General features: G+C 51.6%; 1 protein-coding gene across 1 annotated transcript; it reads right to left on the minus strand.

The window, feature by feature from the left end:
- Positions 1-461: 461 nt before the first annotated feature.
- On the minus strand, positions 462-15,855 carry Col9a2 (collagen type IX alpha 2 chain). The gene is made up of 32 exons (XM_034503854.1): positions 15,383-15,855; positions 14,121-14,195; positions 12,823-12,858; positions 12,671-12,733; positions 11,385-11,438; positions 11,237-11,272; positions 11,116-11,139; positions 10,790-10,843; positions 10,425-10,478; positions 10,267-10,314; positions 10,080-10,136; positions 9,948-10,001; positions 9,615-9,668; positions 9,129-9,182; positions 8,980-9,033; positions 8,814-8,867; positions 6,111-6,164; positions 5,686-5,739; positions 5,429-5,482; positions 4,593-4,637; positions 4,144-4,197; positions 3,811-3,864; positions 3,551-3,604; positions 3,403-3,474; positions 3,222-3,257; positions 3,042-3,086; positions 2,911-2,943; positions 2,599-2,745; positions 2,305-2,359; positions 1,839-2,027; positions 1,474-1,551; positions 462-1,199 (listed from the first exon to the last, which is right to left on the minus strand). The coding sequence occupies exons 1-32, from the start codon at positions 15,659-15,661 to the stop codon at positions 1,000-1,002; spliced, it is 2,274 nt and encodes a 757-aa protein (XP_034359745.1). The 5' UTR covers positions 15,662-15,855; the 3' UTR covers positions 462-999.
- Between the last annotated feature and the right edge of the window lie 1,733 nt (positions 15,856-17,588).

The raw sequence follows: 17,588 nt of genomic DNA on the forward strand, positions 1-17,588 counted from the left end.
ATTTGATCTCCAGTAGCACAAAAAGGGCATGGCAATAGATACCTGTAATCCCAGCAAAAGGTAGAAATTCAAAAGTTCAATATATAGCAAGTTTAAGGCCAGTCTAAGTACATGGCCCCCGACTCGTGAGTCAGAAAAGAAAGGAAGGGGAGAAAGGGAAAGGAGGGGGAATGGGAGAGAGAGAGCCCAGACAACCCAGTGGACATGGCACACTTTTATACATAAGACATGGCTAAGCCCTCATCACCACTGTACAAAGATGCATATGCAGTTTGCCCAAAGGTACAGTGAATCAACCTGCCTCAACCCTTGGGTTCTTTCTGCTAAGTTTCTCAAGCAGGCCAGGGATCCCAATATTCACAACTTAAGATGTACCCAGATGGAGGGCCCAGACCTTCCCTCCCCTTAGCCACTTTGCTCAAGCAGTGGAGGGAGACCCATCCTCATCCACAAGAAGTCACTTTGTAACCAACTTGGGAACTTTTATTCACACAAAAGCCAGAGTGGTGTGGGCAAAGGGGACTGGGAAACTGTGGTGCCAAAACAAGAAAGGAGATGGGTGTTTAAATACTCGGATGGGAGGCAGAGGCAATAGTGGGGCTGGCCTAAGAACTGCTAGCTCAGGGTATTCTCCCCCAGCAGACAACCAATCAAAATAAATCCAGAGAGTAAGAATGGGGTAAGGACCACCAGAAGCCTCAGCCCTCCTGCCCCAGGGGTGGGAAGGCCAGTGCTGAATGGCCTGGGTGAGAGACAGTTGGCGCTCTGGGAAGAAAAGCTACCCTCTTCCCTTGGGAGGGATGGCTCTCCAATACTTGCTCTGTTGTGGTCACCTTTATTCCAGTGCTTTCTCTTCCCCGACCGCTCCCTCATCAAACTTGTCTTCAGGACCCCTGGGTTTCCAGACAAGATCCTGAGAAATCTAGCCTCCTGGGGCTGGGGTGCATGTCCACCCAGAGGTGACCCTGGATGCTAATAGGCTCTGTCCTGGCTGGTTACTCATGGCCCCTTGATAGACCCAGGCTCTGTGAGGCGAGCAGAGGTATAGGCTGAAGCTCCCAGGCAGGCAGCAGGCTCACAGAAACCTGGTAACCCCACAGGGCCTGGCGGACCAGGTCGCCCGGCCTCTCCTGGAGCCCCTGGGGATCCTCGGTCCCCGTCCTTGCCATTGATTGCCTGACCAGGCCGGCCAGGAAGACCTGTGAGGAGAGGACAGACCATAAGAATGGGATAAAGACCACCAGAAAGTTGTTCAGGCAGGGAAAACTAGACCATGAATTCCATCGAAGGAAGACACAGACATTGCCCAACTCAGAGTCCCAACTGCCAGCTCCCAGCCAGACCCTCCCAGAGACACATAGGTCCTCCAGCTTGGCTGAGTGCCAGGCTTCCACGAAGAAAACCCAGGTGTCCATGGATCATTCATCCCCAAGCTGAAACAGAGTAGCTGGACAGGACCAGGGTGTTTGTTACCTGGGATCCCTGGGGGCCCAGGCATCCCGGGATGGCCACGTCCCATTTCTCCTTGATCCCCCTTCTCTCCACGCTTTCCTGTAGACAAAAAGGAGTGTCTTTTCCCAAACTGACAAGTATTTCTCCCGCTATTTATTTTGTTTCATACACTTCTACTGTGGCAGTATACTATTGGAGAAAGTTGGAAATGACCCCAGAGCTGGTTAGATAAAGGACAATCCAGATAAAATTTTGGAGTTTCTGTATCAGATAAGGTTTATTATAGGAAAGTGTCCAATAAATAACTGGCATTTACTGTGTACCAAGCTGCCTTTGACCCAGTCCCCCTAGTCCAGCCTTAGCTCCAGAGCCAGTGGAGCACTCACCCTTGGGTCCAGTGTTGCCAATCTGACCCACTGCTCCCACGATACCAGGAATGCCTCGAGGGCCAGGATGCCCATTGGGTCCCTGTTTGCCTGGATATCCAGGGGGGCCAGGAGGTCCTGGAAGGCCCACCATTCCTGCTGCACCCAGAGCTTCTCGCTTGGCACTCACAGCTACCTCTGCAAGTTGCTCTGAAGGGAAGAGGAGGAAGAAGGATCTAAGATGAGCCTGGAAAAGACAGAGCATCCTGGCCCATAAGCTTGTAGACAGAAAAACCCAGCATTGACCTCCCCTTCCCTAGGCCCTGTTTTATGGAAGTCTGTCCAAGGCTCCACAGTGTGTGAGGAGGCAGAGCTGGAATGCACACCGGGAATTCCAGACTCTCAAGCAAAGACACACGGAGAGGCTGGTGAAGGGTAACTGGGTACTGAAGTGGGCTGTGAGGAGGAGCTGCAGCCCTCCCCTCACCTTGAATCATCTTCAGTACGACATCCACGATGTGCTGGTCACTGGCATCTCGACCCTGAGAGCAGAGGATACAATTGAGGAAGAAGCTCTGGCTGCCAAGACCAACCACGCCTGCAACCCTCTGGTTCCCATCTCCGTCCAGCATTTTCAGCACGTGTCACACCCATTCTCTTGATCTGTGGCCAATCTCCAAGAAGCCAGGACACCTCTGGGAACTCCCAGCTTTCAGTAATATGCCGCATCCCCAAGAAGATTCCCTTCCTATAAAGTCCCCTAGCCCTGGGGTCCACTCACCACCACACCCTGTCTCCCAGGTTGTCCTGGCAAGCCTCGATCTCCCACCAGTCCTCGGGGCCCGGGAAGCCCAGGGTAGCCCTGCACTCCTGGGGCACCAGCATCTCCACTGGGGCCAGGGTAGCCCGGCTCTCCACGGACTCCTTGCTGCCAGGGGACAGTGTAGACTGAGAAGGCTTCTGAAGGAAGGGGACAGTGGGGAAAGGGGGCGGGGAGAGGGCGGAGCAAGAGAGGAAAGCATCCATTTGGGAGAGAAGGAGGGAAGGAGGAAGGGAAGGAGGGAGGGAGGGAGGGAGGGAGTTAGGAGCTCACCTGTCCCTTAAGCCCTGGCTCGCCTGACTGGCCCTGCAAGCAGAGGGGGAGCAGTCAGGATGCAGGGGGGGGGGGGAACCCAGGCCATGTACACCCCACACACTCCTGTCCCGCTCCGGTTCCCTGCTCACCTTCTCTCCTTTCTCTCCTGGGAGGCCAGCCACCCCTGGGTCACCCTGCAGAAAGAGAACCTTGTGTCAAGAGCCAGCCGTGATGGCAGCGATGTGGGGCGTAGGGTCTGCAAGTGTGGACAGACCAGAGGCCCCAGGCACTCAATGACTGCAAGCAGATCTGGGGACGCTGGGACTCACCACTCCGCCGCGGGGCCCGGTCTTCCCTGGGGAACCCTGAAAAAAGAGACTGTGGTGTAGTGAAATGTCCTCTCCAGGAAGCTCCTCTAGCTCCGTTTCTTCTGGTCTAACCCAACCCCACGTCCCACAGCAGCCCAGGCTTAGCCCCTTTTCCCTGGTGTTTTCCAGCCTCCTAAGGCACCTTATTTCCTTTGATGCCTGGCAAGCCTTGGGGTCCTGGAATTCCCGGAGGTCCCTGCTCTCCCTTGGGGCCCTGAGGTGGGAAAAAATGAAATAAATCAAACAAGGAACCCAGTTGTGAGCCCACTGTTTCCCTCAGCTGTTCTCACCTGCCGTCCTTGAGGGCCTGGCTGCCCCACTGGCCCCCTCTCACCCTGGTCGCCCTGAAATGGAAAATGGAGGTCACCTCTGGGCTCAGCAGGACCAGCCTTTTAGGTTAGGCTGAACTCTAGCAGGACAAGTGCTGTCCATTCTGGTTGTCACCAGCAGGGGTCCTTCTAATTACTTTTTTACAGACATTCATTTAAGGCCTTGTCAGAGAAGACCCAGTGCCAGCTGCTACAAGGATCCTAAGGGAGGGACCATTTACCTTCTGTCCCATGATGCCCTGTGGACCAATTTCTCCTCGAGGCCCTGGCTCCCCCTGGGAGGAGAAAGGAGGGTAAGCAGCAAGCCTGGTGGGACCCTTCTTTCTACCCCTGGCTCAGCCTTCCCCACCCTTGGATCAGCTAATTGGCTTCAATTAAGGAAGCTGGCCTAGAAAACAGAAAGCTTGCTGGAAACAGTGGGACAGACTCAAGACACTCCCCAGGCTTGGGCTTCATTCCTCAGCCTTACCCAGGCCCCACACTGAGGTCAAGGACTCAGGCCTAGAAGGACCAAAGCCCTCCTGGGAAAGTAGGGGGTGGGGGCATATACTCACTTCTTTCCCCAGGGGACCAGAGATTCCCGGGAAGCCCTGCTGGCCTGGTTCACCCTGCAGAAAAACACAGTTCTCTTGTCAGTCTGGTAGCTGCCAGTCAGCCTGAGCCTCAGGTAGACCCAGGAACCCTCAACAAAGTTTACAACCAAATAAGCAGAGAAGAGTGCAGGGGATGGGGGGTGGGGGAGGAAGTTCTGGATCAAATCCTCTGGGTTCCATTGCTTTTCCTAGGTTTGTTTCTCCACTGGATTCCAGACCACATCCTGTTTCTACTAAGCCAGGATCAGGGGCAGGGTGGTCACAGAAGGTGGTTTGGCCTATGGGGCTGTGACAAGCCTTAAGCACTGGGCCTTACACAATCCTTAAGGCATGCCTCATTTCTCACTCCCTGGCCCCCTTATTGAGATAGAACAGGTTTTCCTGGTGAAGAGGAAGGTGGGTCTCCTCACCTTGTCTCCAGGGCCTCCTTTTGTTCCAGGCTGACCAGGCACACCCTAAAGAAAAACTTTGGTGTTAATCTCTGCCCTGGCATGGGGAGATGGGTGTACTTGCCACTTTGCCTCCATGCCCAGTCCAGATTTTCTCCCCCTTGTGGGAACTAAACAACCAAAGATCCAGCCATGGTATCATGAACTTGGCTGGCTTCCCAAGTTTACTGTTGGAAGAGTGGGCTTTGGACAGTGGCCTGTCTATCAATGTCCTTGGTGATGGGGAAAGAGTAACACACAGTGAACACAAGTCTACACATGCACAGAGAAGCAAGCTGTGGCCACTCCGTGCCCTCAGGAAGGAGAAGGGTGGGCACCTTACTCCAGAAGTGTGGAGTAGGGGTGTCAGGCTGGGCTCAAATTATGGTAGTCACTGAATGCCAGGATGAGCTAGTGAGCTGTAATCGCCCCCTTTTTAACTGTTTTCTCGTTATTATGTACCTCAAGTAATCAATAACTACTGAATAGCTAAACTGTGTGAATTTCATAGAAGCACTGGGGAACCTGGAGGGATTAGCAGGGAAATGGTTAGATTCCACTCAGCCAGTATGGAGGATGTGTAACAACAAAAGAGAAGACAAAAATAACTGTCCAGCGTTGAGGCTGCCTACCCTAAGCCAGGAACTGCAGACAGTGACAAGGTGACGTGGTGACAGGACCAGAGCTCCGGTGTAACTTTTACCTCATCAGTTCCTCATGCCCCCACAGAGAGGGAAACAACAGAGTGGCTAGCTCTCTGAGGCTCAGGAGGATCAACTTGCCCATGGGCAGCCTCAGTGGCTTCCAATGATACTCACCGCTAAGCCCTGGTGGCCTGGGCTTCCCGGCCGCCCCACCTGTCCAGCACTGCCCTAGAGAGACAAACAACCAGAAGCATAAATTAGAGCCCCAGCTGAGCTCTCATGGCTCCCACCTAAGGGCAGGCAGAGAAACAGAGGCAAGAAAACCTGCTGGGAACAGACTGAAGTCTCTAGGATTGGTGTGACAAGGCTCAAAGGCCTGAGGAGGAACAAGCCTTACCCTGCGCAGCCCCACGAGTGCTCCCTACTCTTACCTTCATGCCAGGTATGCCCGGGGTCCCATCCTTGCCATCGATGCCTGGTGGACCCTGCTCAGGAAGAAAGTTCAAGGGAGTCTCACGAACACTCACCCTGTGACATGAGCCTCTGTGACAGCCACAGTGTATAAGCAGAGAGGCTCTGATCATCTCAGGAAACACCAGCCCACAGGAGACAGGGTTAAGAAGGACAAGCCACACCCTTCCTTGGTATGTAGATGACCACTCAGATTGCTCAAGCCTCCCACTGTCCTCCACAAGAATTCCCCCCTACTTGCAGGTGAAGATACTCTCAGACTGTAAACCGGTCAGGTTACAGAGCTGTAGCCCACCACAGAGTCCAGTCTAGACCCCCAGCTTCCTGTCCATGTAGGGATGCAGACAAACTGACCAGGGCCAGGGCCTGGACTCTGAGCACTTACAGTTGTTCCCTTTGGGCCTGTTATCCCCTGGGGTCCTCGGGCACCTTGGCTCCCCTGCAAAATAGATAGAGAGGAGGTCACCTTTAGAATGCTGAGCCTAACGAGAGAGGAAAACACAGCTGACACAGCGGTCCCAGAGTCCTTGTGGCATGGGCCAGACTCAGAGGCTGAATGGGAGTCCCTGAAGATGCACACCTGTGGCCTGACATAAGGGAAGGGTGCCCAGAGCATCACTAAGCATAGCATCTGAGCAGGAAGGGCAGTGCAGTGGTCCCTGGGAGCCCCAGGCATTCATAGACAGCCGTTACTCAGGTAAAGAAACAGTTACCAAGAGTGATGGGTGGACTTCATATTGGGTGGGGGGGAGGGTGCCTTGATTGAAGATAGTTTGGGGGAAACTAGAGTAAGCTAAAGACAGTTACTTGGTGATGCTAAAGACAACTGCACCCTTCAGTTTTCTTTTTTTTTTCCCCAAAGATTTATTATTTATTTTATGCACAATGTTCTGCATATATATCTGCATGTCAGAAGAGGACACCAGATCCCATCACAGATGGTTGTGAGCCACCATTTGGTTTCTAGGAATTGAACTCAGGTCCTCTGGAAGAGCTGTCAGTGCTTACAACCTCTGTGCCATCTCTCCAGTCCCACAGGTTTCTTTTTGTTGGTGTATTCCTGTGGGCATGCTTGTGGAGGCCAGAGGGACAGCTCTTGGGAATCGGCTCTCTCTTTCCACCATGCGGACTATCAGTCCTGGTAGTGGGTGCCTTTACCCTCTGAGCCATCTCTCCAGCCCTCTTTCTCCAGTTCCAATAATAATATGATTCCGTGAGGAAAAGTCTTTAATTCTTAGAGATAAACTCAGAAGTGTGTGGAGGCAAATGAGATGAGCCAAGTATCTCTGAAAATGTCAGAGCCGGGAAGCAGGGCCAGCAGATCTCTGAGTTCCAGGCCAGCCTGGTCTACAGAAAGAGTTCCAGGACAGCCAGGGCTATACAGAGAAACCCTGCCTTTAAAAAAAAAAAAAAACAAAACAAAGAAAAAGGAAGGAAGGAAGGAAGGAAGGAAGGAAGGAAGGAAGGAAGGAAAGAAACAGGCAAGCAAGCAGTAATCTAGTGCAGGACTATGGGACTGTGGGATGGAGAGAGGGGTGGTTGTGGTACGGGACAGCAACGGAGTCAGTGATGGCAAATGTCTAACCTGGAACCCGTGAGGTGCCGCATGGGATTCTCTGTGGCAGTCTCTCTACTCTTCTATGTATTTTTAAACTTGCACTAAAAACACAGTTAACTAAACTTTCTGCTTAGGGGGTTTTCTTCCCCAAGCAAATCAGCAATCTTTTTTTTTTTTTTTCATTCTATTAACATAGCATGAATATCTGTTCTACATCAATGACTGCCCCCACCCCACTACTTAACAAACCGTAGAGGTCACCCACAACATTGACGAGCCCTTGGTTTACCAGATTAGGGAACATCTTCTTGTGACGCATAGTGACATACTCTACCAGCGCTACAGCCAGTGACACAAAAATTACCTTTACATGTGTCATGTTGCCCAAACGTAAGAGCTGGTGAGATGGCTCAGTGGGTAAAAGTATTTGCCATGGGAGCCCGATCACCTGAGTTTGGGTTCCAGCAGCCACAGGTGGGAGGGGAGAACTGATTCCTGTTAAGTTGTCCCCTGGCTCCCAACTGCATGCTGAGGCACACACTAAGCACACAGAGTAATGATAATAAATTTGTAATTCCTATCACCCACTCTCATCCTCCCACTCCTACAGAACCCCCTCTTACCAATGAGTTCCCTCTTAATCTCAGGTCTTTGTTTGTTTGTTTGATGGATATGTATTATGTTGTTGTGATGATGATGGAGTGTGTGTGTGTGTGTGTGTGTGTGTGTGTGTGTGTGTGTGTGTTGGGGAACATGCAAGTGTTATAGTACTTGCATGGAGATCAGAAGACAACCTTGTGGAATTGCTTCTCTCCTTCTTTCCACCTTTATTTAAGTGGATCCAGGACTGAACTCAAGTCACCACCATCCCTTTGTGTGTTTGGGTGTGATCCAAGTTTAATAAAACCCATTTTAATTAGGTTGCTTTGTATGGACATAGGTGGGGTTATTTACTAGAATGTGGGCAACTTGCTAGTGGCTGGAACACTAAAGAAAATGGCTTCCCATCCCCAGGCAACTCTTCTGGCTTCCAGAGCCACTCACCCTTTGCTCAGTTTTCTGTGATTTTAAAACTCCTCAGAAAGATAGGAGTGGTGGCACATGCCTTCCATTCCAGCACATGAGAGGCAGAGGCAGAGAGGTCTCTGTAGTTATAGGACAGCCTGGTCTACAGAGTGAGTTTCAGGACAGCTGGGACTATGTAGCGAGACCCTGTCTCAAAGCAAACAAACAAAAGTGCTGCTCAGAAAAAGGATCTATGAAAAAAAAAGATTGTGTGTGTGTGTGTGTGTGTGTGTGAGAGAGAGAGAGAGAGAGAGAGAGAGAGAGAGAGAGAGAGAGAGAGAGAGAGAAACAAGAGTTAAACAACTGCTATAGATGTCTATGGGCCCAGACCAAATTCCATTAGTTCCATAGTTAATTTGCTAGAATTTCATGTCTGACCCCAATGGCCACAGCCTTGGATGGAGACAATCCCTTTCCAGTACTCTTCAGGGGGTCTGTTCAAATAAGGGGTGCCTGAAAACTTACCACATCCCCCTTCTCACCAGCTCGGCCTGGTGGCCCCCTTGGGCCTTCTTCACCCTGGCATGAAGAAGACAAGAGTCCAAGTTATATGAGCCCATGAAGACCAGTACCCGGTTTGAAGCCATAGACCTCCAGTGTAGGAAGGGCCTGGTGACAGAAGCAGGCTTACCGGTGGCCCTGCAGCCCCGATAGAGCCCACCATGCCTTTATATCCACGAGGACCCTGGGGAGAGGAAAAGATTGCAGATCAGTCCTAGATGGACTTTAGAGCCCAGAGTACTGGGCACAGCAGCTCTTTCATGGCCCCCAAAGACTCACCGTCTCTCCCTTGGGCCCTGCCATGCCTGGGTAGCCCCTGATGCCTTGGGGACCCTGTAAAAAACAAACAAATGACTAAGGTGGAGACAGCTACAAGGCCCAATTCATTTATGCCCTTTCTAACCCTACCCTCTCTCACAATGCCCCTTTAAAGTGGGCAGAATGTCCCTGTCTCCTGCACAGTACAAAGCTGCTCAGATGTAGAGAGGAATCAGGGCATTTAAAAAACAAAAAAACAAAAAAACAAAACAAACAAACAAACAAAAAAAAAAAAACAGTGGCAGGCCTGGACCTTAGCCAGGCCTTCTGGTGGGCAGCCTAGGTCCTGTCCCTCCTTATCTCCATACCCAGCCTCAATCTTTCAACCTATCCAGGCACCCCATCGAGACACAGATATCTTTATAAATTAGAGACCAAAGCAGGTGAATGATCGCATTAAAGGGCTCCCAGGATGATAGAGGGCATAAGAGTGGGGGTGCTTCATACCGGTGGTCCAGGGATGCCTTGCTCTCCAGAGGCACCCACATCTCCCTTGGGGCCCTAAGAGAAAGGAAGAGCAGTCAGACTAACAGGTGAATACAAGACAGACAGACATTAGCAACCTTTTCAACAGACAACCAGACAGGCAATTAGAAACCATGAAGTCCCATACCACATGAAGGGGACTCAACAAGAGACCCAGTGGCCTCCCGCCCCTCAGCTCAGGGATCTGCCCGTCTTAAACCCATAAGGACAGAGGGAGGGATGAAGAAGGAGGCAGATCTCTGTAGGACAGTCCCCCCTTAATCCTCATCCGTGATCCTTAGCTCTCATACTCACTGGCTTCCCCTGGCGACCAGGATCACCCAGAATCCCCCGTTTGCCTGGATGGCCCTAAAAGGAAGAATGGATTCTTCAGCCCAGGTTCCCTCCAAGTTCTACCCCTCCTCCCAGGAAAAGCCACCCTTTCACCTTCACTCCTTGCAGGCCCTGGGGACCTTTCACACCAGCTGGACAGTTGGTTGGACACTGGAAAGAAAAAATCCTATAAGGCCTTGAGGTTTCTTGCTGGTCAGGGCCAGCTGAGCAATGCTTCTCAAAACCCGCTCTCATCTCTCACTGCAAACCCCTGTCAGTTTTTCCAGACCCCATTTCTCACCAAGAAATCTGCACTCCCTTCCAGGCCCTGGATGGTTCCTGGTCGGCCCTAAGAGGAGATTAGGATGAGACCTGACGTGATCCATCCCCACTTCGACCACTTCCTTGAGCCACTTCCTTGGGAACACATGGCCATTCAAGAGAGTTGAAGATACTTACTGGTTTCCCAGGGGGCCCTGGGGGCCCTGATGGTCCCTCTGGTCCTGGATCCCCCTGGAGGCAAGAAGAGCCCAAATTACAATATCATCCTGCTGGGACCTAGTTTATCCTTTCTCTTCCCATCCACACCACCCTTTAGGGCGCCTCCAGAAAGCTTCCACAGGGAGGAGATCCAGGGAACTGGCAAGCAGCACCAGCACTAAGCCTCCCAGGAAGACTTGCTACAGTCCCAGGTTCAGCAGGATAGGTTCTACCTCAAGCCTGGAGAAGCTCCTCGTGGGCCAGAAACTCCTAGAAAGCCTGACCCAGGCTGCCAGCTTAGGTGTACAGGCAAGGGGCAGAGTCAGATGGTGACTGGGGCTCACCTTGGGGCCTGGGGTTCCAATCTCACCAGGGAGGCCAACAGGTCCAGGGGGTCCCTGTGGAGCAGAGAGATGGCTGTCCCAGATGCTTCACAAGGTCAGTCACCTTTGATGGGAAGGTAGGGACAGGCACCAAAAGTCTTTTCTCCACTGTGACTAGTTAAACAACTCTGGGTAGACAGAGCTTGTAGGGCTGTAAGGACCAGACTATTCCAGACTCACACTGGCCCACTCTTGACACCAACACAGCATACTGGTCATTTCTCATGATGAGGACTCCCCTCCTTCCCCAGTATCTGAGTACCCTGCCCTGAGCCCCCAGAACTTACGGGAGGTCCAGCAAAACCAGGGCCCTGGGACAGAGGAAAAAGAAATCAGATTCACAGCTCCCCTCTGCAGGTCCTCCCAACCCCTAGAGGGCCCCTCCACACCCTTGTAGGTGCTACTCACCGGCAGGCCAGGAGGCCCTGGGAGCCCAGGCTGGCCCTGCAGAAGTAACGAGAGAGGAGTCAGAGACTAGAGACTTCTGGAATCCATACTTCCCTCTACTGTGGCTCCTCCAAGCCCCTGCCTTAGTTTGTCTTCAGCGAGCACTTACCTTGACTCCAGGGGTCCCCATGGGGCCAGGCTCTCCCTTGGCTCCCATTAAACCCTGGGGAAGAAAGAGATGGTCGGATCATTGAGGTGCAGCCTGCCCTTAATTCAAAAGGCAAGGCAAGTCTAGGCGATTCCTTAGGCTTCCACACTGGATAGAGGCCTGGGAACCAAACCTTTCCCTTTCTCTTTCTCTGGTTTCCTTAAGAATCCAGGGAGGCCAGCAAAACAATCGTTCTCCTTCCCCCCCCCCCCCCAAAGACAGAATCTCACTGTGCCCAGCCTAGGCTAGCTTTGGATCTTGCTATGTACACCAGGCTGGCCTCAAGCTCAAAGAGATCAGTCCTGAGATTGAAGGCATGTGCCACCATGCCTTGCAATTATCCTTTTGTTGTGTTATTGAGAGAGTAGACCCCGGTTCACTGAGTACAGGAGGGTGACCTTGAACTTCTGACTCTTTCCCACCAACTGAGTACTGGAATTACAGATCTATGCTACCTGGCACAATTGTGATGCTGTGGCTCTGCCTCTGAGCTTCAGTCTCATGGCAATTACCCTCCTTTGAGAGATGAGAAACGAAGACTCAAAACCCTGTGGGCTCAGCCTCACTCCTCACATTTGGAATCTAGGTACTCAGACTTGAATCTGGACTTGTGTGTCTGCTCTGGGTAACTTTGGAAAGCTTTCTGTTGTTTTCTCATTTGCAAATGAATGAACACACCCACCTCTCGGGCAGACAGAGGCTTTGACTTGCTAGGGTGGGGGCAGTGTGTTTTGTAATCTCTGTGGGGTGAGGGTGAGGGGTACCCCCATCAATTAACCATCCCTACCTCCCTAAAACTGTCCTCAGGAATGTGTGGCTTTGAGGTCCCTGGGAACTCTGTAATAGTGTTCCTTCCCCGAGCTGTGCCAGAGCTACAGAGTGGATAGATGGAAAAGCAAAGCAATGGGGATGGGGTGGCAGTGTGTGTGTGTGTGTGTTGGGGGCATGCAGACAGGACACAAAGGCAGTATAATTCCTAGACACCAGAAGTATGAGACTATGCTCCCACACCTGCAGACAATCCTGGTCCTCACATTAAAAAAAAAAAAAAAAAAAAGCCCTCTCTGGCTCCTGGCTGCCAGAGATCCAAGGCTTCCAGACAGGATAGATGTGAGACAGGAATGAGGTCACGGTTGCATCAAATGAGGAGGTCTGACTGGCTATAGAGCCAACATCTTGCTACCTTTCTGACCAGAACATGTGTGAACAAAGCCAGAATCAGATTCTTCCCAGCCTCGGGTACTCACATCAATGCCCGGCTTCCCATCTGGACCATCGGGCCCGGGTGTGCCAGGCTCTCCTTTGGATCCCTTGAAATTAGAAGCAGAGCAGATATTAGTCAGAGGAAAGTAGCAGAACTGTCAAAGGTAAAAAAAAAAAAAAAAAAAAAAGCACTCACCGGAGGACCAACTTTACCTGGAGGCCCCTTGTCACCCTGCAAGACATAAGCTGGTAAGACATGCTTTTCCCCAAGAGATGGTGGACAAGCCTGGCTGGGTGGTCCCAAAGAGCTTCCTCCTCTCTCTTTTGTGCTGAAATTTGCACTTTTTAAAAAACAGCTTCCTTTGCTCAAAACAAAATTCAGCTGCACACAAGCCTTCAATTCCAGAACTCAGGAGGCCTCTAGAGGTACGTATAAGTCTGTAAGTTCAAGGACAGCCTAGTCTAACAGCACATTTCAGGACAGTCAGGGTTACATAAAGAGACCATGTCTACATTAAACTAAATTAAAACAAAACGAAATAAGAAGTGCATCAACACCGATCTAGCCAGCTGAGAGGTGTATTTATTTAATCAAGTAGGTTCTAGGCATGCTGATGCTGGTGGGGTACTAACTGTGAAGTCCCCAGGCTAACTGGGAGAAATAAAGCAAATGACAAAAAATAAAAATAAATAAAGCTTTTAGAGAAATCTGAAGGGGAGGCTGGTGGTGGCTTTTGGTCAGGAAAACCAGAGACTCAGGACAGAGGCAAGGATCAAGGGGGCCAACATGGGGATAGATTCAAAATGTTCTCAAGAAAAGAAAGGTCTCTTTTCCGCGTGACAAAGGACCCTTGGTGGGAGAAGGGCAGGGCCAGGGAGTCAGATTTAGCCCTAGAGAGGCCCCTGGGCATTCCGGAGCCTGCAGCAGCAAGAGTCTGGCTGGGGCCCAGCGCCCTGCCTTTGGGGGTGGGGGCACCAGACTGAATAGAAGTCTGTTCAAACCGTAAACATCCAGCCGACCTCCTGGGGGAACCTCCAGAATGAGGTAGTTAACCCTCTGCACACAGGGGGAGCAGAAGACAAGCCTAGCTGATTTCTAAACCGGGGAGTTAAAAGCAAAAGGGAGAGAGAGACACGAGTGTGGTCCCAAGCTGCTCAGCAGTCTACACGAGGCTCCCCAGCTACCCTTAAAGAAGCACATAGTGTGTCAGGCGACAGCGCGAAGAGGAAGAAGAGAGGGAGGGGGATAAGGACACGCTGTGAGTTGAGGCCAACAGCAGAACAGCAAGCCCTTGTTACTGGGTGGCTATGACAGACTCCCGCATTTCAAGGCTGGTTTGGGGTTTTCTCTGAACAGACTCCTTGTGGTCTCTGCAGGCACCGCCTACTGGCAACAGGGGGCGCTAAACTTCCAGGCATCCCCACCCCTGCCCTCACAAAGTTCTCCTTTGTGAATAGCCCTCTTTCCTCTCAAGTCTGAGGTTAGATACTCACGTCGATGCCATCTGAACCAGGCACTCCTGGTGGCCCTGGTGGCCCTGGAGGACCCGGCTCCCCTGGTGGACCTCTCTGAAAATACACAAGATTGCAGCCCTCAGACAGTATGAAGAACTGGGCTCCCAGGGGCTGCTGGAGACCCCGAGAGCGAAGGTGACTTAAAGCAGTATCTCCTCAATGAGACGGTGCTCCATGGGGAGTTTGTTGAGCAGCTACTGTGTGTCAGGCACTGTGTGGCATTGTGCTCTGTTACTTTATGAGCTACTCAGAACTCTGTGACAGGGAGAGGGTGAAGAAACACACAAAAAGACTAAGTGTTCGTGGAAGTGAATGATGAAATCGTGGTTACTGTTGGCTGACTTCTTCCCCTGGACCACACTGTCTTTCCACTGTCCTGATGGGAAACAGATGAAGATATCATTTGCTCAAATCACAGATGATGTGCAAGATGGTGCCTAGCCAACGATGGCCGTTCGGACTATTACTGTTTTCTAGCCAACAACAGGTATAGCGGTGAACTGGCTCCTCTCCCTCGCCCCTGGTGTGGGTAAAGTGCCCTCGGAGAAGAAAGGCGTAAAGAAGGAAAGCTGGAACTCTTCCCACCCAATCCTCCCTAAGGTGGCGGGCCAGCCCCGGCCCAGGAAGACGTCCACGTGTGACAGATGCTGGCGCCAGGTGCCCTCCCCAGGTTAAGAAGTGCCAGGCTGACGCCCCACAGGCGAACTATACCCCCACGCTAGCACTGTTCGGCGCGCTGGCCGGATCGCGCCAGGCCCAGCGTCCCCATTAGCGTCCTACTCGTGACATCTCTTTCCCAGGCCCCAGCTGTTCCTGCGAAATGAGGCAGAAGCCCAGAGTTAGAGGAGACGGGCGTACTGGAGCGACAGAGAAGTCTGGCGGGAACCCGGGCCCCTTAGGAGACTCCGGGGGCGGAGGCTCCGCTGTCGACTGAATAGTCACCATTGTCTCCGCCACCACCTGGGCTCTCCCCGCTGCCAGGACCCCGCGCCATCTCCTGCTCGAAGCTGCCCGCCCCAAGCAAGGCCAAGCATCCCGAGGCAACGTCTGTCCCTCTGGCTCCCGTGCTAGTCAATCTCCCTTCACTGCGCGCCGTGTGCCAGGTATGCACCACCCCGCTGGCTCTGTCCTCAGCTGCCCCTCAGGCTAGGAACTAACTAGAACAGGTCCTAAAGACTCCTGGCTCCTAAACCCAGGCTCCGCACCCGGGAATGCAGTGCCAGAGAAGTGACAGGACTTACGATCTGAGCCAGGGCAAGCCACAGCACCTGGAGGAGAACGACCACGCTGCGGGACGCGGGCACGGCGGTCATGGCGAGCAGCGAGTTCTGGAGCTCGACGCTCCACGCACCGACCGCAGGGGTTGCTTTCAGAGCCTCGGACTGGATCTCCCCGAATACGCGGCGGGGCGGGCCGGGGCGGGGACCTGCAGGCCTGTCACCTGAGAGCAGTTGTGGGGAGGAAGTGTCCAGCTCCGCCCGGCCAGGGGCGGATCTTCTGTTCCCACCCTGGGTCTGCATTTTGAGCTTGACTAGAATCCCCAGCTAGGAAGTCCTAGAGGCATCTCCGGGGTGCTGGACCATTTTCTCTGTGAAGAGCAGAAGCCATCCGAAGTCCCTTTCCTCCTTGCCCTCCAGGATCAAAACTTTCCTCCTTGTCCTCAGCCCCATCCTTTACCCTGGCCTGAGGCAGGCTTGTCTGGGTCCTTTCTCCTTCGTGCCTAGGCGCAACCGTCTGGGGTTCTGGAGATCTGGCCAGGACTCCACCCAACTCGGTCTTTTCTAACTGGCTCAGTCCTCTCCACAGACAATCAGGTCCCTGCCATATGAAAACACAATAACATCTTTCTTGAATCAGCCATGTCCTCCGCAATTCTCCATCTTCCTCTTCTCTCCCCCCCTCCACCATCAATTCCAATAGAGTTGTCCGTGGCCTCTAAACTTCCCTTTTCTCTCGCCTCCCTGCTTCCATTGATCTAGGATGGCGATCTTCACCAGTGAGATCCAAACATCTTCCATCCTTGAGGCAGGAGGCTTTTAGCATTTGGACCTGCCGTTCTTCACATATCCTCTCCCAAGCATCCACCAGGCACCCCACTTGACCTTGTACAATTATATCCTTTAAAAAAAAATCAGCTTTTATTTATGTGTATGAGTGTTTTGCCCTCATGTATGACCTTGTCCCATGGGGAACCAGACACCCTGGAACTGGAGTTGCAGAAAGGTGTAAGCTCGAATGCGGGTGCTGGCAACAGAGCCCGTGTCTTTGCAAGAAGAGCAAGTGCTCTTAAGCACTGAGGCGTCTCTCCGGATCCCTACAACAACATATTAAGGAGAAATACATGTTCTGTGAAAAGTGCCCCTTAGGCTATCAAACATCACAATGCATAGTCACACAAACTAAAATGTGTACTATCGAACCGTGGACTGTCTAACCTGTAGAACCACCTGCATGTGTGAGGTCCGTTATCAGCCAAGTGACACACAACTCTACTGTCTTTCTCCTCTGCAGCTGTGGATCTCAGGCTGCACCTCTAACTACATCTATGAAGTCTCAGTTTCTTCCTCTGTGACTGAGAACCTCCGGGTTCCCATCTTAAAGAATTTGCTTAACAATAAACTCCAAGCCATGAATTTGCTATAGTCCCTTAACTCACAGGCTGACCATCTCAAATCAGTTAAAAAAGTTAAAGAAGGGCTGGGTCTAAGCCTTGTATTCCTAAGTGTGTTATACTGGTACAATGCCTATGAGGGTAACAATATTCATCTCACTCGTATATCAATAAGAAGCTCATACCAATGAAAACCTTAAAATTTGTAATCAAAGTAAATTGGTGCCGTTTAAGAATTTATATCTTCATCTTGATACTAATTATACAGATTTCTACTAATAGGTGATAGCTATGCAATAAACCCTAGCTAGTCCTCTCTATTCCCACAAAACCACTACTTTTCCCTAGAAAGACAGCCCAACACTTACCACCTTAGTCCCCAAGCCCAGGGAATAGGGGCGCTGACTCTTCATTAGCTTCTTCAAGCTGATTATGGGCGTTGAGATATTAGAAGAGGAGTAGGGGGGAAGAGCAAATTGACAAGCCTCTGATGCTGTGTCTTCACTGCCTCCAGATGGAATTCCAGGACCTCAGAGGTTTGAGCAGGTCTGCCCAGCTTGCTTGTTGAGTAGATACACCAAGGCTGATCATTCTGCAATATACAATTCTCAAAACAAATTTTAGTATCAAGATAGTTTTTTTTAAGAGGGCTGACATTTTATTAAGGATGTTGGTTCTAACCGCTTTTCTTTTTTTTTCCCTCTTTTATTGGATATAATATTTGTATTTCAAATTTTATCCCCTTACCACATTCCCCCCCCAACCAAGAACCCCTTATCCCATCCCCCCTCCTCCTGCTTCTATGAGGCTGTGCATCCACCTACCCCCCCCACTCC

This window comes from Arvicanthis niloticus, chromosome 5, assembly GCF_011762505.2.
Source record: "Arvicanthis niloticus isolate mArvNil1 chromosome 5, mArvNil1.pat.X, whole genome shotgun sequence".
Taxonomy (NCBI): domain Eukaryota; kingdom Metazoa; phylum Chordata; class Mammalia; order Rodentia; family Muridae; genus Arvicanthis; species Arvicanthis niloticus.